General features: G+C 37.3%; 1 protein-coding gene across 1 annotated transcript in view; it reads right to left on the bottom strand.

The window, feature by feature from the left end:
- PCDH15 (protocadherin related 15) overlaps positions 1-20,184 on the bottom strand; it is a 1,613,120-nt gene that overhangs the window by 7,911 nt on the left and 1,585,025 nt on the right. The window contains exons 35-38 of the mRNA XM_090057186.1: positions 6,306-6,327; positions 4,739-4,777; positions 3,301-3,374; positions 1,093-1,228 (exon numbers count right to left, since the gene is read on the bottom strand). Of these exons, the coding sequence (XP_089913312.1) occupies positions 1,093-1,228; positions 3,301-3,374; positions 4,739-4,777; positions 6,306-6,327 (271 nt within the window). The remainder of the gene's footprint in view (positions 1-1,092; positions 1,229-3,300; positions 3,375-4,738; positions 4,778-6,305; positions 6,328-20,184) is intronic.

Here is a 20,184-nt window from a genome sequence, read left to right as displayed (position 1 = left end):
TGGAGAATGCACAGGTTCAGCCATTCCTACTGGTCTGTGGACACTGACTGCTATTCGACTTAAATGCATAACAGCTTTTAGTTTCCTTTTTCCCTGGCTGGTCCTATATTCTCTTCCAGAATCATCTCTTAGATCTATCCTACCACCTAAAGCACCACCTTTTATTTGATCCCCTGTTCTCTGGCTTATACCTCTGATGGCAGGACCTCTGACTTGTCTCATCCCCTGCAAATTATGAAAATGGAACTTAATTACAATTTGTCAAATGCTTATAATGAATCTTGTAATCCTAAAAATAATTAATGGGGAAGAGAACTTAGAGTTAATGCTACCATGCAATGTTTTTCCAAAAACCAAGACCAGCTTACCTGTTATAACTGAGGGTTTTGGGTTTTTTGGGTCAATGTTTCTCAGACTGAAAAAAGAAAACTTAATTTCTATAATAGACAAATGGATTTACTTCGTTATAGTGCAAAAGGCTGGCTCACAAACATTTGAGTTGCTCTTCTAATTAATATATCACTTTGTTGGAAAATTGGCTTCCGAAAATTAAATTCAAACATAAGTTTATATGAACATTTATCCTGCTTTCCATGGGAACTTAATTTATTATTTAATTGTCCACTTGTATTATAAATTCATTTTAATAAAGGTTTAATAAAGGTTTTGTTCATCTGTCAGTTATAAGCCGGTAGATCTTCACTGATTATTCTTAACACTAATAATATAATTAGCTATTGTTTATGAATCCGCCACAATATTACCTAAGGTTATTTTTTTTTGCTGGACAAGGAATCCATGATTTATGGAAAAAAATAGCTATGCATATTAACATAAGCTTTGCATCTATTTATTTCTAAAGAAAGGAAAAGAAAAAGCAGATAAAAAATACATAATGGCATGTATACAATATTGTAAAGTCTTCCTTCTACTTTGAAAAGCAACTTTCTTCCTAATATATCATCACTCATCAAAATGGCAAACTGTGGGCAGAGATTCCAAAAGTTGCTCATCTGGTGCACAACAAAATAATACACTAATCAGTTATGAAAACACATGTTAAAATTGAATGAAAGCATCAGATGAACTTACTTCTCCTTCTACTGTTGGTCCATGAGGACTATAATAATAGCCACCATCACCTTCCATAACCACTTCACCATACTCATCATACATTCCAGATGGAGACAGTAGTCGGCGACGACTCCCATACTGAGGCAATTCATACCTGGAAAAAAATCCCACAGCTGTAGTCTGTGCATGTCTACATATCCCTAATTACACACACACATCTAACACAAACAACTTGCTTGTAGTCTAACATGTTCTCATTAGCCTTTTCATTGAACAAAACTGATAGGTGATGGCATTAAGAACATGACTAGAAGCTTGCTGAAGCCTGTGAAACAACTGTCACAGATTTTAGTGTCTTTCAGATCAAGTGAAGATTGCTATCACTTAGAAAAGCCAGAAGCTTTCCATGCTTGGGCACCTTTTTCCAGGTGGTGCTACTTCTGTTACCCTTACAGTTTTTTTTAACTGGAGAGCAGACAAACTATTGGGGAGGGGGATGGTCTAAGGAGATTTCTGAGATTAGCTTTACTTTAGGACACTAGAGCTACATGCACGTATTACATTTAGATTGCCTAACCAAGATTAAGGGAATTTAAATGCCCCAGTGTCCAAGCATTCACAGGGCTCAAGTCACCACAAAAATGTTGTGCCCAATCTAAAGTTAGTTCTTATCTAATGTGAACTAACTGTAGATCAGAAAGGGATTGGCCTGATTTAGCAAGGGTTAACCTAGCCCAGAAAATGCTTTTTACATGCACACAGCACTCTACACAGCTGTGGGGCCCTGCTATTTTTACTCCGTCTCACCCTCAAACCTTCACTGGGCTACTTGCGTCCATTGACCTGTCCACCCCCACACCAGGCAGTGCTCCTGTGGACCACCAGGCTCTGCTCAACCCACCAGTCCTTCCCCCCATGGCTTATGTGCCTCTGAATGCCCATGCCTCTTCCCAGCAAGTGGCAAACACTTGTGCATACCACTTCCAACTAAGTCTGAACCAGGTGCCACCAATGCTTGTTTGTCCCCTAAGAATTCCCTAGAGTCCACCAGGATGAACTCCCAAATGTACCAACCTATGCAGACATGATGTGAGCATAAAACAGTGGTTCTCAATATCTTAGACTTGTGACACCCCTTGATTGATTTGAGACACCCTTCAGAAAATGCCAGCTCTTAGTTTTTACTTTTTATCACCACAGAAAAATAATAGAGCAATTTTCTATTGCAAAGAACTCAGAGGGCGCATCCCCTTGAGTAGGAATGTGCATTCCCCGGAGATAACTAGCAGCAGCACATATTTGTACTGCTACTAGTTGTCTCTGGGAATTCTCCTGCACATGTGTTCTGGCCCATAGTGAGTTACCCCAGCTAGGGTAGGTGAGGCTTACTGAGGATCCTGGGGGTCCCTGGGGGCTGCAGCAGTGGGGATCTGGGCATGTGGAGCCTGTCCAACAGCCAGAGTGTGGCTGTGGCCAGCCAGGCTCCTGTATAGGGGAGTACACGTTGCTGCCACGTGCACAGATCCACTTTTTCCTGGCATGGTTTTTTTTGACACCAGGAGATCCTGGTGTCAAAAAAACCTGCTGTGCTGCAAATTAGCAATAGGTCAAAATGGTTTTAACACTATGGATTCCTATCTGAAAACTATGGGTTTATTTTGTGAATCATGTTTGCACATCTAACATTATGCAACTCATGGCACCCTTGAAAGACTCTTAAGGCACCCCAGGGTTCCCTGGAACTCAAACTGAGATTTACTAGCAGAGAAAAATTATAAAACAGTGCATGATATGATGATGTTACCCAGTCCAGATCTACAGGCCCAAGGGTGGGTAGGGAGATCATACTTTAAAGCAGAGAAAGGATCTGGTGGATAGGAAACAAAAATGGAGGAGGAGATATTGCGATTTTTTTGACAGAGATGGAAAATGTATAGAAATGAAATACATAGTTTCAAAATGAGTTAACCAGAGGAGTAGTTCTTCAGCACAAAGGTCTCTATGCCTGCAGGAAGATTAGCAAAGTTGCATAGCATCTTCAGAATATAATAGAAGAGGTTTGCTCTCTGTTTGTACATTCTTGCACAAACAGAATGAATATAATCGTAAGGCTTTTTTAATTTCCTGAAGAAAATGAAATTCTGTAAACTGGATGGTGAATTAAAAAATAATGATAAGTCTGAGTACCTACATTTGCCAAATTATGTAAAAAAAATTAAAGTATACCCATGTTCATAACTGTAATAGTCTTGCCCATAGTACTCTTGGCCTGGATCAATTCCAGATTCCATAGACAACTCCTGTAACAAAAGATTAAATCAACTGAAAGGAAATACTTAAACATGACAGAATGCAAACAAGAGTAATATGATCAGTGTGTAAGCAAAGAAAAAAAAGCTAAGACTATTATGAATATTTGCTTGTTATTACAATAAAAGTATTCTTAAAGTGTCATGTAATATTTTCCCACTGCCAAAATGAGGAGGTAGAAGAAATCATTGTTCAAAAAATTTATGTGATGCTGAAAGCAACTATGAGAAACTACAGCTGGAATAACAGTAATACAATGCCACCTGGAGCTCTGGATTCCCTTTTTAAAGTGAAACATCCCTGCAGAATTCAGAGTTAGCAAAATCTGTGCTGGATTAAAGTGGCATATTCTTTGACAAAGGAAAATCTTTTTCAGTTATACGTTTTAATAGTTTCATTTAGAAAAAACTGACTCATCATCACAAATATACTTTTACTTTTCTCAAGAATTTTAATGTTTTGCTTTTATGCCCCATTTCTTTCTAGAAGAATGTTAAAGATGCAGTTTTAAAGAGCAATACTATTTTATTTACCGTATTTGTGTGTCCCTCTTGCAGATCATCTTTCTTGTTAATACAATCTTACCTATTGTTCATCTTAACAAGAAGCACTGAATCTGAGTGAAGCAGCTGCATACATGTTTATATCATAAAAAATGCTGTGGCATCTTTTAAAAAATCTTCACAGTTGGGATGTTATAGGGAAGATTTGCCATTGCCATAGGAATTTTCAGGTGGTCAAATAGGAAAGCTTGAAGGCTTCCTTGCATGAAAGTGGGCAGTGCAATGCAGCATTTTAGTGCCAAGAACTTGGACCCAAAGTGGTTCAGTTCCTTCTGACATTAGAGTTGTTCTATTGATTAGTCTGGAAGGAATTTCAGGACTGAAGGATTTTAAACTGAAATCATCCAGATTATAGCCCAGACCTTTCATTACATTTAACAACTGTGCACCAAAGCCACTGTTATCTTTGTGAACCATCCATTGAATCTCTAGGAATAGTAATCAATAACCATTTGACTGGCACCAGGGAAATTAGATGAAAATTTGATAGCAAGGAAATTATTCTATTTATTAATCTGAGCAGAAAGTTTACAAGCTTTGCAGGCAGTGTTGCTGAAGTCAACACTAGCAACTCAAAGAAGTTGCAATAAAACCCAGAGGGAAAATAAAGCAACAGAGAATTTCAAATGCTTAATCAAAACAAAATAAGTGGGATTTCAAGGGGTCTAGAATTTTTTGTTCTATAAAATAAATGGGAGAAAATTTACCTAAAGAAAAGGAATTCAGATGTGAATATATTGTAAAAGCTACTTTAAAAGTTAAGGAAAAAATGAGAAAGACAAAAATGATACCTCTGGCCTGAGAAGAGAAGGTCTCAACAATTGCTGTTGCTGACAGATAAAATTAGAAATAGAGTTATAAGATCAGGCAGAATGGTATTTTTATACTGCAACCAAAACTTATCAAAGAAAACTTATTCGAGCTTTAAAGTATTCTTTTATCTGTGTTCTCAATTTGACAATGGCCACATTTTCAAAAGATTGGAGCAGTTACATATTAGACAGCGAATAATATAAAAACATATAATAGTAAAAGCAGATTATACTTTGTTATTTCTTTCATCTATTGTAAAATCTAATTCTCAGCTAGGTGGCAATTCATTCCTGAATTATTTCTTAAGATTTATAAAAATCCAGTAGGCAGTTTATAAACAGAACAAAACAAAACAAAATGTACAAATACCGTCCTAGAGTAGGTAGAAAGCTAATCTGCAGGCATCTCTGGAGACACTTGCAGAAGCTTCTGGCCTTTGTACACAGGTTTATTGCTTCTAGTTCAGTCTCCAGGGTTCTTCTCTTATATAGCAATATGGTCACCTCAGGCTTTCCCAGGTTACACAGGAGGTCTGTGTTAAACCTGGTTAGAGAGTCTAGACATCTTTATTCACATCTCCTGGTTATTCCATCTTTATTTTTCACCAGGAATGACTTATCTGTGCTTTCTGTATATATCTATCTATTTGGATATTATATGGGTCTAACCAAATATCCCACAACATCTTGGAGGTGGGGTACCACCATTTTACAATACATAAATGTAGGTACAAAGTAGATTTAAACGCCTACCTGAAGTCACCCAGGAAGCCTCTGGCTATCCTACCCATTATACCATCCTTTCTATTTTGTGCAGGTTAACCAATATAAGGGGTAGAACCTAGTGATTTCTAACATCTATATCTCCTCTTCTATGGAGTAGAACATAATACTTTGATAGCAGTGAATGGACAAAGGATGCAGAGGTGAACAGCAGTTACGTCCCTGTTATCTCATAGCCAGAAACTGATCAATCATGACAATTATGTTATTGGGCTACTGTATGGCTCATATTCTTTGTAACTAATTCAGGGACTGTTCAAATATAAAATGCACATAATTTATTGTATTGTAATTTAGGACTGGATTCTACTGTCCTAACTCAAGATGATTAGTCCCTTGAAATCAATGGTGTTACTTGTACTGTAAGATACCACTCCATATGAGCTTATTTGGGAGAAACAAGCCCTGACTGAAAAACAGTTAGTCCTGTCACATGCTTTATTGACCACATCAGAGGAGATTCATGAATCCGCCTTGCAAAAGGAGAAAACTCACAGCATGGTAGCAAATAAGCAATTTTGCAGAATGTAGGGAGCAATGAGAAGCCAGAAATGCTGCTCCTGTAAACCCTAGTTTCTCTATGAAATGGCAGCTTTTGTAGAAAATTATTTTATTGCCCTAATGCAAGTTGTGAGCTTCTTAATGATTTCAATGCAAGCAACATACTGTTGTTAGCAGGTGAAGAGAAAACACTGCAGACTAGAAGCTTTACATTCTATTCTTTTCAAACAACTTTACCAATGTGGTTGATGAACAGTCTTACCTCCTGTTGTGCATATCCTCGCCTGGAATTCAGAAAAAAAAACAAAAAACATTAGTACACATCTCTTAGACTAGCTTACATGAGGATGAAATTCATATTCATAGTTTTTTTCAGAGCAGAGTGAGTGAAATATTACTATAAAAAAAGAAATTCACCTGCAAGCACTTACAGGTGTTAAGCACTATAAGGGTTTTTATAGAGAAGTTCCGGATTCACAGTAACTATTGCATAAGATCTTTGGGGTGTTTTGTTATATAGTACTGTAAGCAGAGGAAAGTCCACTATTGGTTCAATAAATGAGAAAGTCGCTACACCAGACTACTATGTTAAGATACAAATGAGCAAGGCAGCACACGTGTTGTGCAAGGTCTTATTGGCCGTATCACTATCTGCCACTTTCCTTGTTTTCTAGATTGGAAAATGGAATTCTGACAAAGAGATCTCGGTAGCACAGACAAGTGAAGAATACATATCCAAGAACTTTTCTGCATACCAACAGAGCTAACAGACAAATACCTTTATTCTACTTTTGAACTTTCTGTTACCATGCAAAATTTGCTAGAATTTAGCTTGGAGTTTCTAGAGCTAAGAAGATATTATTATTAAAATAACACATATCCTAACATTTCCTCAACATGTTTAGATGAGTAGTTGTATATTTCTTAGCTATCTATAATTTTCTTGCCATAAGATTTGTGCTTTTGATCTTTGTGCTTTATTAGATTTGTGAATGTTTTTTGTTTTATTCCATATTCATTGTACCATTGATAGACATGGCAAATGTAATTAAATTTATCAAGTTCTATATTTTCACATTATATGGGAGGAAACTGTGAACATGATTTAGGCAAACCATTTAAATGGTCTAGGCAAAAATACAGAATATCAATTTGAGCCTCAGAGCTGCTATCAAGGATAGATTTAGTCTCTTTTTGAGACAAAGGGTAAATGCTCAAAATTATCTTGTGCTTAACCTATGACATAGACAATGGGTCAGGGAAATAATTTAATTACACTTGAGAGAAAAATAAAGAACGAAGTGGAAGATCTCTTATTTAATATAATTTCTACAGGCTGTCTATTAATATTCAGCACATGGTTGATTATCATAAATAAGTTATTGCAGTTGTCCATCTAATATGAAAGTAATGAACAAACTGAAATGAAAATTTATCAAAGGTTGATGTGTGACTATCCAATGACCACTTGAGCAATACTATATTTGGTTTCCTTATCACCTACAATAGTGCTTAAAAATTAAAGCTCTTGAGTTGAAAGCAACATAAGCCAGCCTATTAATCTTGATTGTTCCTGAGTGGTCACTACATGTTAGATCAAAACACTAAGCAATAAAATATCATAGTATTGATTTATCTATTTAAAATAACTTAAAAATATACCCACATTGTATAACCAAATTTTCTGAAGAATGCTCATAATGTATTTGTTATATTTATAGTTGTCACATTTAGAAAGAGACAAAACTTTCCACAAGATTTTATTTTCCTAGCATACCATAAAGTTCCCCAAAAAAAAGAAAGCCCAAAGTGAAAGTACATATTTCACTCCCAGTAAAGAATTGGAAAAATCTCCACCAAAGGATTTAAATTAATAACTGTTATCCAACTGTCATTGCTGTCAAGCTGACCAAAAAACTCAAGTTAAATTTAAAAAACAAAACAAAACAAAGAATATATATAAATGGTAAAAGATGCTAATGACAAAACATAAATAAAGCTTAATTTTACATAACTCGTACTTAGCTTTAAGGATTACCCTAAAAAAAAGTTATTTCACAACAGGTGCCTACCTTTCACAGGTCCAGACTGCTAACATATATTTGAAGGAAATCTGATTTCCCTGGCCCATCAGTTATCTGATTGCTTTAATCCCTGTGGGCACTTCCTTAGGTTTACTTAAACATATTTTATATTTATTTACATATTAAAAGCAAAAGAAAGATCAATATTAGGCACTGTAAATACAAGTCAAAATTAATAAATTGTTTCATTTTTAGTGTCTCTTAAAGATAAAGCTTTTCCTCAGTTCAAAGTTGGTAGGAAAACATTTTGAAGCACGTCACAAATAAGCATTTTTCCTCCACTGGAGGAGAATTAGTATTTTTAATCAACTGTATCCCATATAACTATTTTGGAATTTAACACTTTGAACAAGAATAACAGCTGTATTTTACTATTTTTGGAAGTGAGAAAAAATTAAATGTAGAATGGTGACAATTAAGGACCTTTTCCAAATATCCCTTCTAGTTCCCTGAAACCATAAAAAATATTGAAATATATAGCCTGACAATAAAGAAAATGGAATATAGTAATTGTCAATGGCAATCAAAAGCTTCAAGCAGCCAAACATGGCTCTAATGTTTGTAGTCTTTTCTGTCTAATGAAGGTCACAAATAAGTATAGGGACCTGCATGAAGGGATTTATTTAACTAGTAGATTTGGTGATGCTGCCCGCTTGTGGATAAGTTGCAACTGTCACCCAGGAAGTGAGTGATGGACATCCAAGGAATTCAAACCTACAACCCCCCCAAGAGAGTTCTCCAACCACCAGGCAATAGGCAATTCTGGATGTGGGCACTTGCCAATATGCACGATCGACCTGCAACACTGAGCAGAAAATAATTCATTGAACAAGCGAGAGAGAGAGAGAGAGAAAGAGCATGAGAGAGTGCGAGCAAGCGCAAGGCAGCAAATGTGAGCATGCAAGATGTTGCATGATTCTGTACGCCTATTAATTAGAGCACTCATTTGGATGAGCTCCTGTGCTTTCTCTCAGGGTTCTTTCTGCATTTTACATTAAGTGATCATCGGATAAACAATCCAGCGATTGTAGAAATGATCTGGGAGCAAGGACCAGAGGACACCTGACTATTTCCATATGTTTGAAAGGATCCAATCCTGTCAGCATGTATTAGATCAGCTTGGAAAATGCCGGCCAGACAGAGCTGTTAGAAGTCTTACGGAAAAAAGGTGGCACAGAGCTGCTATGAAGGCAATTTTGGGTATCTGAATAAGCACAATTTGAGATGTACAGGGAACTTTAAAATGAAAAAGTTAAAGGCTAGCATACTTTGGAATGGCTAAGGTTAGGTAACAAATGAATGGAAATTTTCAGGATCACAATTTTATACTAAGGCCCTTAATTCCATCCCAGTCTCTCTTTAGGCAAATAAGTCCTCATGGATCTGGTCCTTAAACCTTCCAGGTGCCTTTGCCTACTGTCTAATGGAGTTTAAATGGAAACTTGCTGCTGGTGTTAGTTATGCCACTCATTGAAAATTTAGATCTGTTTGCTGCTATTATATACACTTGAATCTTGTAAAATATTAAATCTTTTGCAGCCAAAAAAAAAAAAAGATTGATTATCATGCTCCCTAAACATTTTGCTTTTATTGCTAAGCAATACATGTTGTGGACCTAAAAACCTAGCCTGCTGTGAATGGGGACTTTATTAGGCATGGAACTATTCTAATGTATCAGCAAAACTTATGTGATGATGTGCAAATTATTTGGTTCTGGGACACAAAAAGGACAAACTACCCTCAGCAATTTCTGATTGAAACATCCATACCTGTCCCAAATGCAGTTTAAAAAAGAGCTAAGTGTCATGAAAAACCTGGGTATTTCTAGTCAGTATGAAAATTACTTTGGTAATTAATAACCTTTCAGTTTACAGTTATCAACATTTAATTCTGGATTTGTTTTATTATTTCATTCGGCTTACTCTATTCCAATTTATCCCTCTTATACAAAGAGCCAATTTTAATATTTTCTTACAGTTTCGAGAAAAAAGACTAAAAAAAGAAAACTTCAGGGTGAGGTAGACTAACATTCATTTTAATGCCAATTCATTTTAACCTCCTTTTCCTTTCCATTTGTTTCAAAGGACAAACTAATTAAACGTAGTTGACATATTTTACATACAGGTTTTAAATTAATGGAAGCAAAATAGTAACTAAATTCACACTACACTTATCATTTACAGATATTTATAAAACCTTTCCTTGCTGCTGCTGATCAAAATGACCTTTATATTTAGTGAGATGCAACATGTCCTCAATAGGAAATCTGCATGAACAGGCAAAATTAAAAAACATTTTACAAATGAATGGTACAAAACCAAAGACTCAGAGAATGCAATTCCGGTATATAGAAAGCAAAGGAAGGTATGATAAAAGAAACAAAAGAAGGGTGGCAAGGATGTTGACAGATACATAGGAAAACCTTTATGAAAACTTCAAGCACAAGAATGAAATCATGCAACTATAGCATTATGATACACAATCTCTAATAGAATGAGATGATTCTTTATTGTAATAACTTTGGCTCATTATTGCTGAGGTTGTTTTCTGTTACTGCTTATATGTCTGCAATATCCAACATTTTATGGTAAAACTAAGATTCATCCTATAGTATTCATTTTAAGGGTAAAACAAGAGATGCCGTTTAAAACTGCAGAACAATGGCTCCACTACAGCACCAGAATAACGTTGTGATAGAACATTTAGCATAAAAGTCTTCTATATACCTCCTTTGTTTAAAATGGACACCAATGCCCACAAATCTTTTAGACAGATTAAAAAAATCTATTGACATTATAAAACAGTAAGATGAGACGTGTTCAGAGCTTCCTTTAAAATTATTGAACATTACAGAATTCTGAGTGATTATGTTAAGAAAATGTCCCTTAAGTTTAGTAGTATGAACAAACAAACAGCAAGATACAGTGAAGAAGGGGAAAAAGTCTGAATTCCTCTGGTGATATTAAAGTAATTTAATTACATAATATATGAGGCAGATACTGTGTGCTGCATTTATCTCACATGAAATATATTATACCCAAAATTAAACAGTAATGTTACAGTGCAGTGGATTGAGAAGGAAATCGTTTTTCAAGTTCCTCTACTACACAACTCAAGTTGGCATTCTGTTGGCTATGTTCATCAACAGTTTCTGTAGCTGGCAGCTCTGGTGCTGCAACTGGCTTAGGCTTGGATGTGTGCACAGGTAAAGCATGGTTTCTGTCTATTTGGCTGTACATGTTGGCCACGGATTTTTCAATATCTGCTAAGTTTTGAATATTTTTGAGGATTCCTTTTAGCTCCTTGCGAGGAGGTGGCTCAGACACTGTAATCTGCGATGACACTAACTGTTTGGCAGGGGACATTGTAGGCTGTAAAGGAGATAAGTGTTGGATGCTATAAGTAGATGAGGAGGAAGACAGAGAAAGACTTGCTGGAGATGGAGGTTGTGGAGGCAATGGGGGAAAGGTTAGAGGAGGAGGAGGAGGTGGTGGTGGTAGTGGTGGTGGTGGTGGTGGTGGTGGAAGAGGAGGAGGAGGAGGAGGAGGAGGAGGAGTTTTGGGTGGATCTGGAATTATCTTTTTTACTTCCACTTTTGTTCGTGTAGCCTGAAAGTTTTGCCGACTTGATCTCTTTATCCTATAAGGAGGTGGAGTTGGTTTGTGAGTTGGTGGAGGAGAAAGCTCTCCAGGACGGTCATGATCACTGATGATTACCGAGGGAATTGTGGATGATGTAAATTCAGCTACTTCAGAACAAGGTGTTGAAGAGGAGAAAGAAAGAGAGCGATGGTAGACAGGAGCAAACAAACGTTGAGGAGACAATTCTAACATGGTTTCTCTTTCCTGGTAAAAGCTGCTGTGTATTGGTGAATGCAAGTATTTCATATCATAGGGTTGCACTTGTTTCATTTCCTGTAGAGCCTGTTGTTCATATTGTCTTGCCTTCTCTTTTACTGTTAACTTGGGCCCAATATTTGTTTTTAATATTGGATTACTAATATCAGCCCAGTAATGCTGATTTTCAGCTCTTTCCATTTCTGCCCTGAGTCCTTCCTTCTGCCACTGAATTGGATCCATGATAACTGGCCTAGTTAGAGCATCAGGTATGGGTCTTTTACTAATCCGAGCTGGTAACGTCCATGCACGGTGAACGCCTCCCAAAGGGCACCCAAAAAGGGCGTCTTTCAAGACTACTTTTCTGAGTGAAAGATCAGCTAAACTATCTTTTCTCTTCTGTGGTAACTCATTAGAAGGCAAACCTTGAATGGCGCCTTCTATATACAATGGGTTTTGAGTAGTTAATGGGTTCTCATCAGATAAAAATGTAATGTTACTTGCAGATTTGGGAAGATTACTTTTCAATGATCCATTGATATTAGATTGCTTGTGAGCCTCAATAGCACGGGAAGCAAAGCTGCTTATAAGTCTTTGACGATCTCCTTCTTCTAAGACTGACTTTTTTCCCCTGCTTTGTTGAAAATGGTAGAGAAGAAAAAGACTTGAAAGAAAAGAAGATAATTACATGTAAGGAAACATGCATGGACATAGATATTCATGAAAAACAAATGGATTTATGATGTGAATCAGTGCCATAGCATTACTTCTACTGTAATAATATTATCCAGTATAAAGGCCATATTTACTAAACTACTGAGGCAAGACATTTACTTTTATATCTTTTGTATAGAAAGAGAATATGAAAAGAAGAGCCTAGAACCGTCTTCCAGCTAAGTAAACAAGTTTTAACCTTAACCAAGCATCTTTCCAGCTTTGAAAACAATAGGACTTTCCTTTTTTTGAAATACCAACTTGTATTTTTTCTCATACATTGAATTAAAATCTGAAAGCACGTATTTTTCCAATTACAGGTATGCTGCACCATATTTCTGCACCATAAGTGGAATTATAATGTAGCATGACATGGTATTTCCATTTTTCACATCAGCAAAATAATATTCACAATACTGCTACCAACATTGTGCCAAATCCCTGAGTTTTATAAAGTAAGAGGACTGCCCTACACTTTAATGTGTATAGTGTATGTACAACAGTCACATACACACAGACAGATTTCACTTCTATGCATATTTACATGAGTATATCTGTCTACTGCATGTAGGAATACCAAGTACACACCGTACATGTGTGTAGCTAAAGCATCCACATGTAAACTGTAACTCTGATAAAAATAAAAATATACTGTCATCTGATTGTGCAATTTACTTTGAGCATTTTAATGACACACTAGCCCAACTTCTTTGCACTACTTTCAACATTCAAAAACCCATAGCAGATTGAAGCTAAAAGAGCCCCATAGGAACAGCAACTATATGTAAAATAATTAAAATAGCTTATTAAAAAGTGACTTTTTTACTTTTTTTGTTATTTTCAGTACTTTATAACTATTCAACAATCTCACCACTCCAAATGGGGATTAGTCCTACCATAAATTGATGTTTTTATGTTTAACAGAACATATGTCAGGTGTTTTAAAGAAACAGGGAATAAATCTAAGAAAAAATCTTGCAGATTATTTTGAATAGCTTTAACTATTTTACTGTTACTGTTACCTAATTCACTGGATTTTCTCCAAGGCAGTAAGAAAAATCTGTTCTTATGAATTTGGATAAATTGTACAAATATATGTTATTAAAGACTGCAAAACAGGTGGACATGATAGCAATAAGGGGCGGAGGTAGAATATAATGCACACATATACATAGCTAATGTAACAAAATACTAAAAACTGGATGTGTCTACATAAGATGTTTTATGTGAAGCTGATTAATTAGCTGCACAGTAAAGGATGCACATCTTCATGTGTGCCCCTATTAGGCCGCATTAGATTAAGTCTGCAGCAGCATAGTACTTGTCAACACAAGTACTATCCTGCTGCAGAGTATTTTATTTTAAGGAGTTTCAGTGTGTGGGCTCCCTGTTGGCTAGCCCTGCACTGAAGCACCTTCATGCCCCACCCAGCCTTTCTGCAACACATGGAGCCGGGGGTAGAAGACCCAGGCTGGCAGGCTGACCCCTTGAGTGCCCATCAACCAGGGCTGCTCCTACCCAGCTCAACATACTGTGATCCTGGGTGCACGGCACTCAGGATTAATAAACTCCAGAACAATAAGTGCCCAAGTTTATTCATGTGCACTAATGATGTAGAAAACCCCCAGTTTTTCTTTATTTAGTTTAAAACTCATTTTCTCTCCTTCCCCAACCATTTCTGACTTTTTCTCTCCCTCTCTATTCCCTATAGATAAGTATAAGTAAGCTAAAATGTAGGATAAGCGTTAACATTTTATTTTAGGTAGTAAGTTTTATTTTTCTCTCCCCTCTTTGCAAATAAGTGTCCTGCTATTTTGATATAGATAGCCACTGTTTTATAAGTGATAATTATTATGTTTGTATTGATTTTTTTTTTAATGCTTTTATATTATGTGATTACTGTTTTAAGCCTATATATATAAGTTAGCATAAGTCATGTCAAGTTTCCATCTTGTAATGTCAAGCCTCCATCTTACCCCATGCTCGGTTGTGTAACCCATGACTCACACCTACCCCTTCTATGTAACTTGTTTCCTGAATGAATGGGGATGAATGCGGGTGCTTGAGAGACAATGTCAGTAGGTCTAAAAATAGCTCCCTCTGAATGATCGAACCATCAACACCAATACCTGGATGAAGGACCCAGCCCTGGGAACCACCCTCAGCATTCAAGAAACAAAAGATGAGGCAACCCACCATTGTGCCAAGGCTGCACATGCTCAGTAAGAACACCTGGAGCCCTCTGGGACAGGGCTGACATTGCCTGGACATGCCCTCCCCAAAGGAGATTAGAGGTAGTCTGCCCCATAAAAAGGGGTAGTGAAGACTGACTCCTTGGGATGCCCTCACCATCTGGACCAGCACCATGCCATACTACCTATCCGCCCAGAGGCCCTGCTGGCAGCCCCCCTCTGGACAACACCTACTGGACAAGGACCCCTTTCCAGCCTGGATAGATAGCTATCACTCCCCACCCACGCTTCAGCCAAGGACTTGGACTCTGCTTCTCTTCCCTACCTGGACTCCAACCCTTCCACTGAGTTTCTTTCTCTTGCTGCCATTGTGAGTGTATGTGTGTGTTGTGTAAACCAATAACTTCATGAGGCTGTGTAGTGTGTTGTCTGTTTAATAAAACTGTTATTTCGACCCCTGAGTTGGGTTTTGCTTTACTATGGTTTGGCCCCGCTCCAATCTCTGTTCCTCGCCCCTCTAACTTTTGTCTCATTTCTCTCTCTCCTACTCATAGCTCAGTGCCACCTCCTACACCTGTCCTGAGCTTCTCTGTCTCTCCAAGCCCCCTGTTTCTTTGCCACTGTCTTACCCCCACTGTCTTTTCCCCTGAACAACCAAGTTTCTGCCTCAATTTCTTTCCTGGCTGTCTCCTCCTTGCCACCACTTATCTGCTCCATCCCCGCAATATCTCAGCTGTCTGCCTCAGTTTCCAGCCCCAGCCTCCCAGGTTTCCATCTCTCTCTCTTTCCTGGATGTCTCCTCCTTGCCACCAGGATTTTTTTCCCCTTGCACCAGTGACCTCGAGTATACCTGGGGCCACTTGATCTTAAGTAACACCAAGCATTTGTGTGCATGATATACAAATTAGTGATCTGTGTATGTGTACTGTGTGTGTATGGACAATTGATTTTTGTCTAACTTTTGGGGTGTATAGTGTATGTGCCTGAACTGGTGATAGGTATGCATACGTTTAGGCGGGTTTGGATGTGTATGTGCCTGAGTTGGTAGTGTATGTGGGTGTATGCACCTAATTGATTTGTGTGTTTGTATATGTGCAATTGCATCACAGCCTCCTGTTTAACAGCACAATATTGAGATCCTGAGAGTTGGCCTGACTCCGCAAGGCGACAATGATTACCCCAACAATGATTACCCCATTGTTGCATGTGTAGACATGCCTAGTGAACTCAAATCCATTAGGTAGTAAAGCACCATATGTAGTTAATGAGATGCAGCAGCATTTCCCAAACTTTGTGGGTTTTTAATGGCTCACCACACCAAGGTTGGCTACTCTTATTCATCCCCATGTCAACTACCACTTCTCTCACCACTGCTTCCCTTCCCTGTTAATTGCCACCATTCCCCAGTAGCAATCAGCAGTGTAGGGAAGTAGCAGCTGTTATTTGCACATGCCTCCACTAGGAACTTTTTGTGCCCTCCCAGGTCAGTGACCCCAATACTTTGGGAAATGCTGAGGTGCAAGACACCTGGTAAAGGTCTATTGAAACTGCCTTTTTTAGTGCAATATACAGTGAGCATGGTAGGATGGCAATCTTCCCTACAGAGCCCCGATACAGGTATGCTTCCTCCTTGATCAGAGATGGTTTGTTCAGAGCTTGCTCATGTATCTCTATACAGCATTCATTGTATTGTATTGCAGACACACCAAAACTTAAGTTAAAATTTCTTGCTGTTTCTTTTTCTTTCTCTTTCCAGAACTCTAGGAAATTGCACTTAACAGGGCATTTAAAAATATTCTACAGTGATAAAACACTAAAGTAAAGATGGAAATATCATTTAAACATTTAACTATGAGTAAAGATAAAATAAGATAAAATCCTAAAGCTTCCTTATTTATGTGCATATAAACCTCCCACATTCACATTTCATAGCTGGGAAAAGTAAAATACTTTTTTGTTGAATTCTCTAGATGAATGCATCAGCTGAGCATATACAATATCTTAATTTATCTCTTCATGTCAGGGCATGGGGGCTGAGTAAGGATGGTTGATAGGAATCAGTTCATAGGGAAGACAGGGCCCATGTAAATGAGACTAACACAGTATAAAGCACAGGGCATTTGGGGAAGACTCCACTGGTATACATCTTCCCCTGCACCTGACATTGTCTAGGAACTAGCCTAAGGGAAAGTAGATCTCCTTGTCTATGCTGATCACATAAGTAGGTCTCCTTGTCTATGATGATCACATAAGTAGGTCTCCTTGTCTATGATGATCATGGGTATGACAGAATCATTCAGTCAAAGAAAAAAATAATACATAATTTCATTATTTTGAAACAACATACTGAGTGGCAGTATTTCAGTTTCACTGGTCCTCTTCTGAGATATATATCTCAAGGTCCCTAAGGCCTTTCTACAGATGAAGGTAAAGGTGTGATGGGATCTAATGCATGATCAACACAATCACTCTTCCTGCCATGCCACATGAACATGGTAGTAGATGTGATTGTGGGATTTTACACTAGATCCCATTGGACAAGCAAGAAGCAAGTTCCCATGCCTGGGAGCCCCCCTCAGTTGAGTGGCTTCCAGACATGGGAGCACCCTACACACTCCTGGGGCTGGGGAATCACAACAGCTGCAATCCCCCAGTCCCAGATGTTTCACACACAATAGTTTCTAGGCTCTTAGACTGTAGACTACAAATAATCATTTAAGTTCAGCCATTGCAATGAGTTCCGTACCTACTCTAATTGACACTAGTTTCCACAAAAGGGAAAGGAAAAGGAAAATAGAGACACTAATCTTTTAATTTAAAAGTAAATGTCTTCCATGTAGCATACTAATATAAAAATAAAGAATGATAATCAGATAGCAAATGATTAAAGTTTTGATGTAGACTAAGCAAAAAGAATTAACTACTGTTTCTATTAGCTATGAATATTATACACTAAAAAGTGAGTTTACTTACTGATGCCTATGTATCCAAAGAGAGAGAAAGAATGGAAATCATGAGACAAGACAGAGTAAAATAAACAAATAAAAAGTTTAGTTCTATTTAATTTATCATAAATACCTAAACAAACAAAAGAAGGCATGATGTAGTATTGCAGATGGCTCTAGGACAATTATGAAAATGCAAGCAAATTACAACAATTAAAAAAATCCCCAAGAATGCTTTTGAAATAAATTATCTTCAGTAACTTTTAATCCTCTTTATTTTAATGTATTAATAAGCATATTATTTCTCCCTAAAATACCTAGGTAAATTTCTTTCCTTTATTTTTAATCCCCACCCCCCATTTTCTTCCACAGATTTACTGACAAAAATCTGTACAAATACTATGTATTTTAGTGTACAAGAAACAGTTGACTATATTCATCCATCAATTTTCCTTTGAATAACATGAAGAGATTTAAGCATGTACATTCATATGGATGGTATCTCTCCTCTGTTTGCCAAATTTTCCCTTTCAGTTGAAGTACTGGTGCAAATCTGGGTAACCGAGCTTCTGAGTCAGAGGTGCATGCATTCAGATTTGCTGAAACAACACTTGGGACAAGGGATACAAAATCTATTCAGAAACACGGGGACTATATTTAAGCTTGCATGAAAAGTGATGTAGTGATCACCAGGTTCAATAAATACAGGCATATAATGAATGAAAAGAACTTAAAAAAAACACTTTAATTGTGGCGCAGCAGGCAACCTCTGCAGATCTGTTCTTTCTCTAACTACCCTGCTGCTCCTTAACTGAGGCACGATCTCCCAGTTTCAAACTCCACTAGTATTCCCTTAGAGAGAATTTCTAACTTATAACTTCTAGAATGAAGACTCATAAGGCATCTAATGTCAATTTATAAACAGCCCAGTTTAACTTGTAGAAGAATAAGTAAGAACTGTTCCTTTGATTTTAATGGGAATTTGGTTAAAGAACTAGGGTCTTAAGATAGCAAAGCACTTAAGTTAAAGGGTGGCTGTAAAGCAGTGGCTCTTAACCTTTTTAGTTTCAAAGCATCCCTCATAAGACTTAAAGCACCCCTCCATAACTTTTGTGAATTGAGCAGTACCCCATTTCAAAAAGCTAATTTATGTATTACAAAGCTTACCTCATTGAAGAGGGGCAGGGCGGTAGTCAGGCCTGCCTGCCCTTATCTGTCTATCTCCTCACACCTGAAACCTGAGCCTGCTCAGCCTCACTTACCTCCTCACATTTCCTGAGGAGGATCTTCAAAGCACACGACAAGGTGCTCTGCCACCCTGGTTTAGAATCACTGCTGTACAGGCATAAGTAGCCCGATCTGGACCAGGACATAGAACTCTCAAATTTCTAAATCTTTTAAATTATATATTAGTTGTTCTTCATAGAAATATGCTTTTTGCCACTCCAACTTCCCAAGTAATATCATTTCACAAGTATACAAAGCTGATGGAAAAAAACTGGGATGAAGCTACACTTGCATCAATGAGTGCTCTAAAACTTCTCTAGTCCCAAACAGAAACTCAACTAAAATCAATTGATAAGCAGGCAGTACACTCAATCAACATTTCAAATGGAAGCACAACTCTTCCTCCTGCCACCTGAATATTTTACAAATTCAGATGTATACTTTGCAAAACTTCAAGACTTTGAACAGCAGCAGTAACAATAATATTTAAAATAGAACAAAATTCAAATAATACATCACCAATTTCCTCAAAAGTAGCTTAGACACATTATGAAACCTATTCTCAGTGTTTTTCTCTCTACTACACTTGATATATATATCTACTACACTTTATATATATATCAAGTGTAGTATATGATATAATAAATAGATTTGCTAGTATGTGCCTTTAACCAACACACCCTATCGTTGGACAATAATTCTACTTTATTAAGATACATTCCTTTAATTTACTTCAGATCTACAGAAATAAATAACGAGAATTTGTCCTCTGTTAGTAATTTAATGTCTCAGCAGAAAACTGATTTCAGGCATACCATGGCTCCAGTTCTTAGAATTTCACTTAATAGAATGTGTCACATACTAGAATTAAAACTGAACACCAAAAGCTTTATACTGTAGGCATTTTCTGCCATTTATCAGAATCTCGATATATAGAATCAGCTGTTTGTTAGTATAAGAACTCAAAACCATAATCTGTGCATGATATCTCTTTTCCCTGCTAGCTATTAAAATCAAGTCTGTGTGAATGTATGTTTGCTGCACAAGTTGGTTGCTATGCAATGGCTAATGACTACTGAGCATGCGCTATTATGGTATCCACATAGACTTTTCGGTTTCCCGCCTGTCGTTCTTTAGAATCGT

The sequence above is a fragment of the Crocodylus siamensis genome, chromosome 7 (genome assembly GCF_052110815.1).
Source record: "Crocodylus siamensis isolate JL-2025a chromosome 7, ASM5211081v1, whole genome shotgun sequence".
In the NCBI taxonomy this organism is placed as follows: domain Eukaryota; kingdom Metazoa; phylum Chordata; order Crocodylia; family Crocodylidae; genus Crocodylus; species Crocodylus siamensis.
Note: the sequence above shows the minus strand (reverse complement) of the source record. Positions and strands in the feature narration are given on the sequence as shown.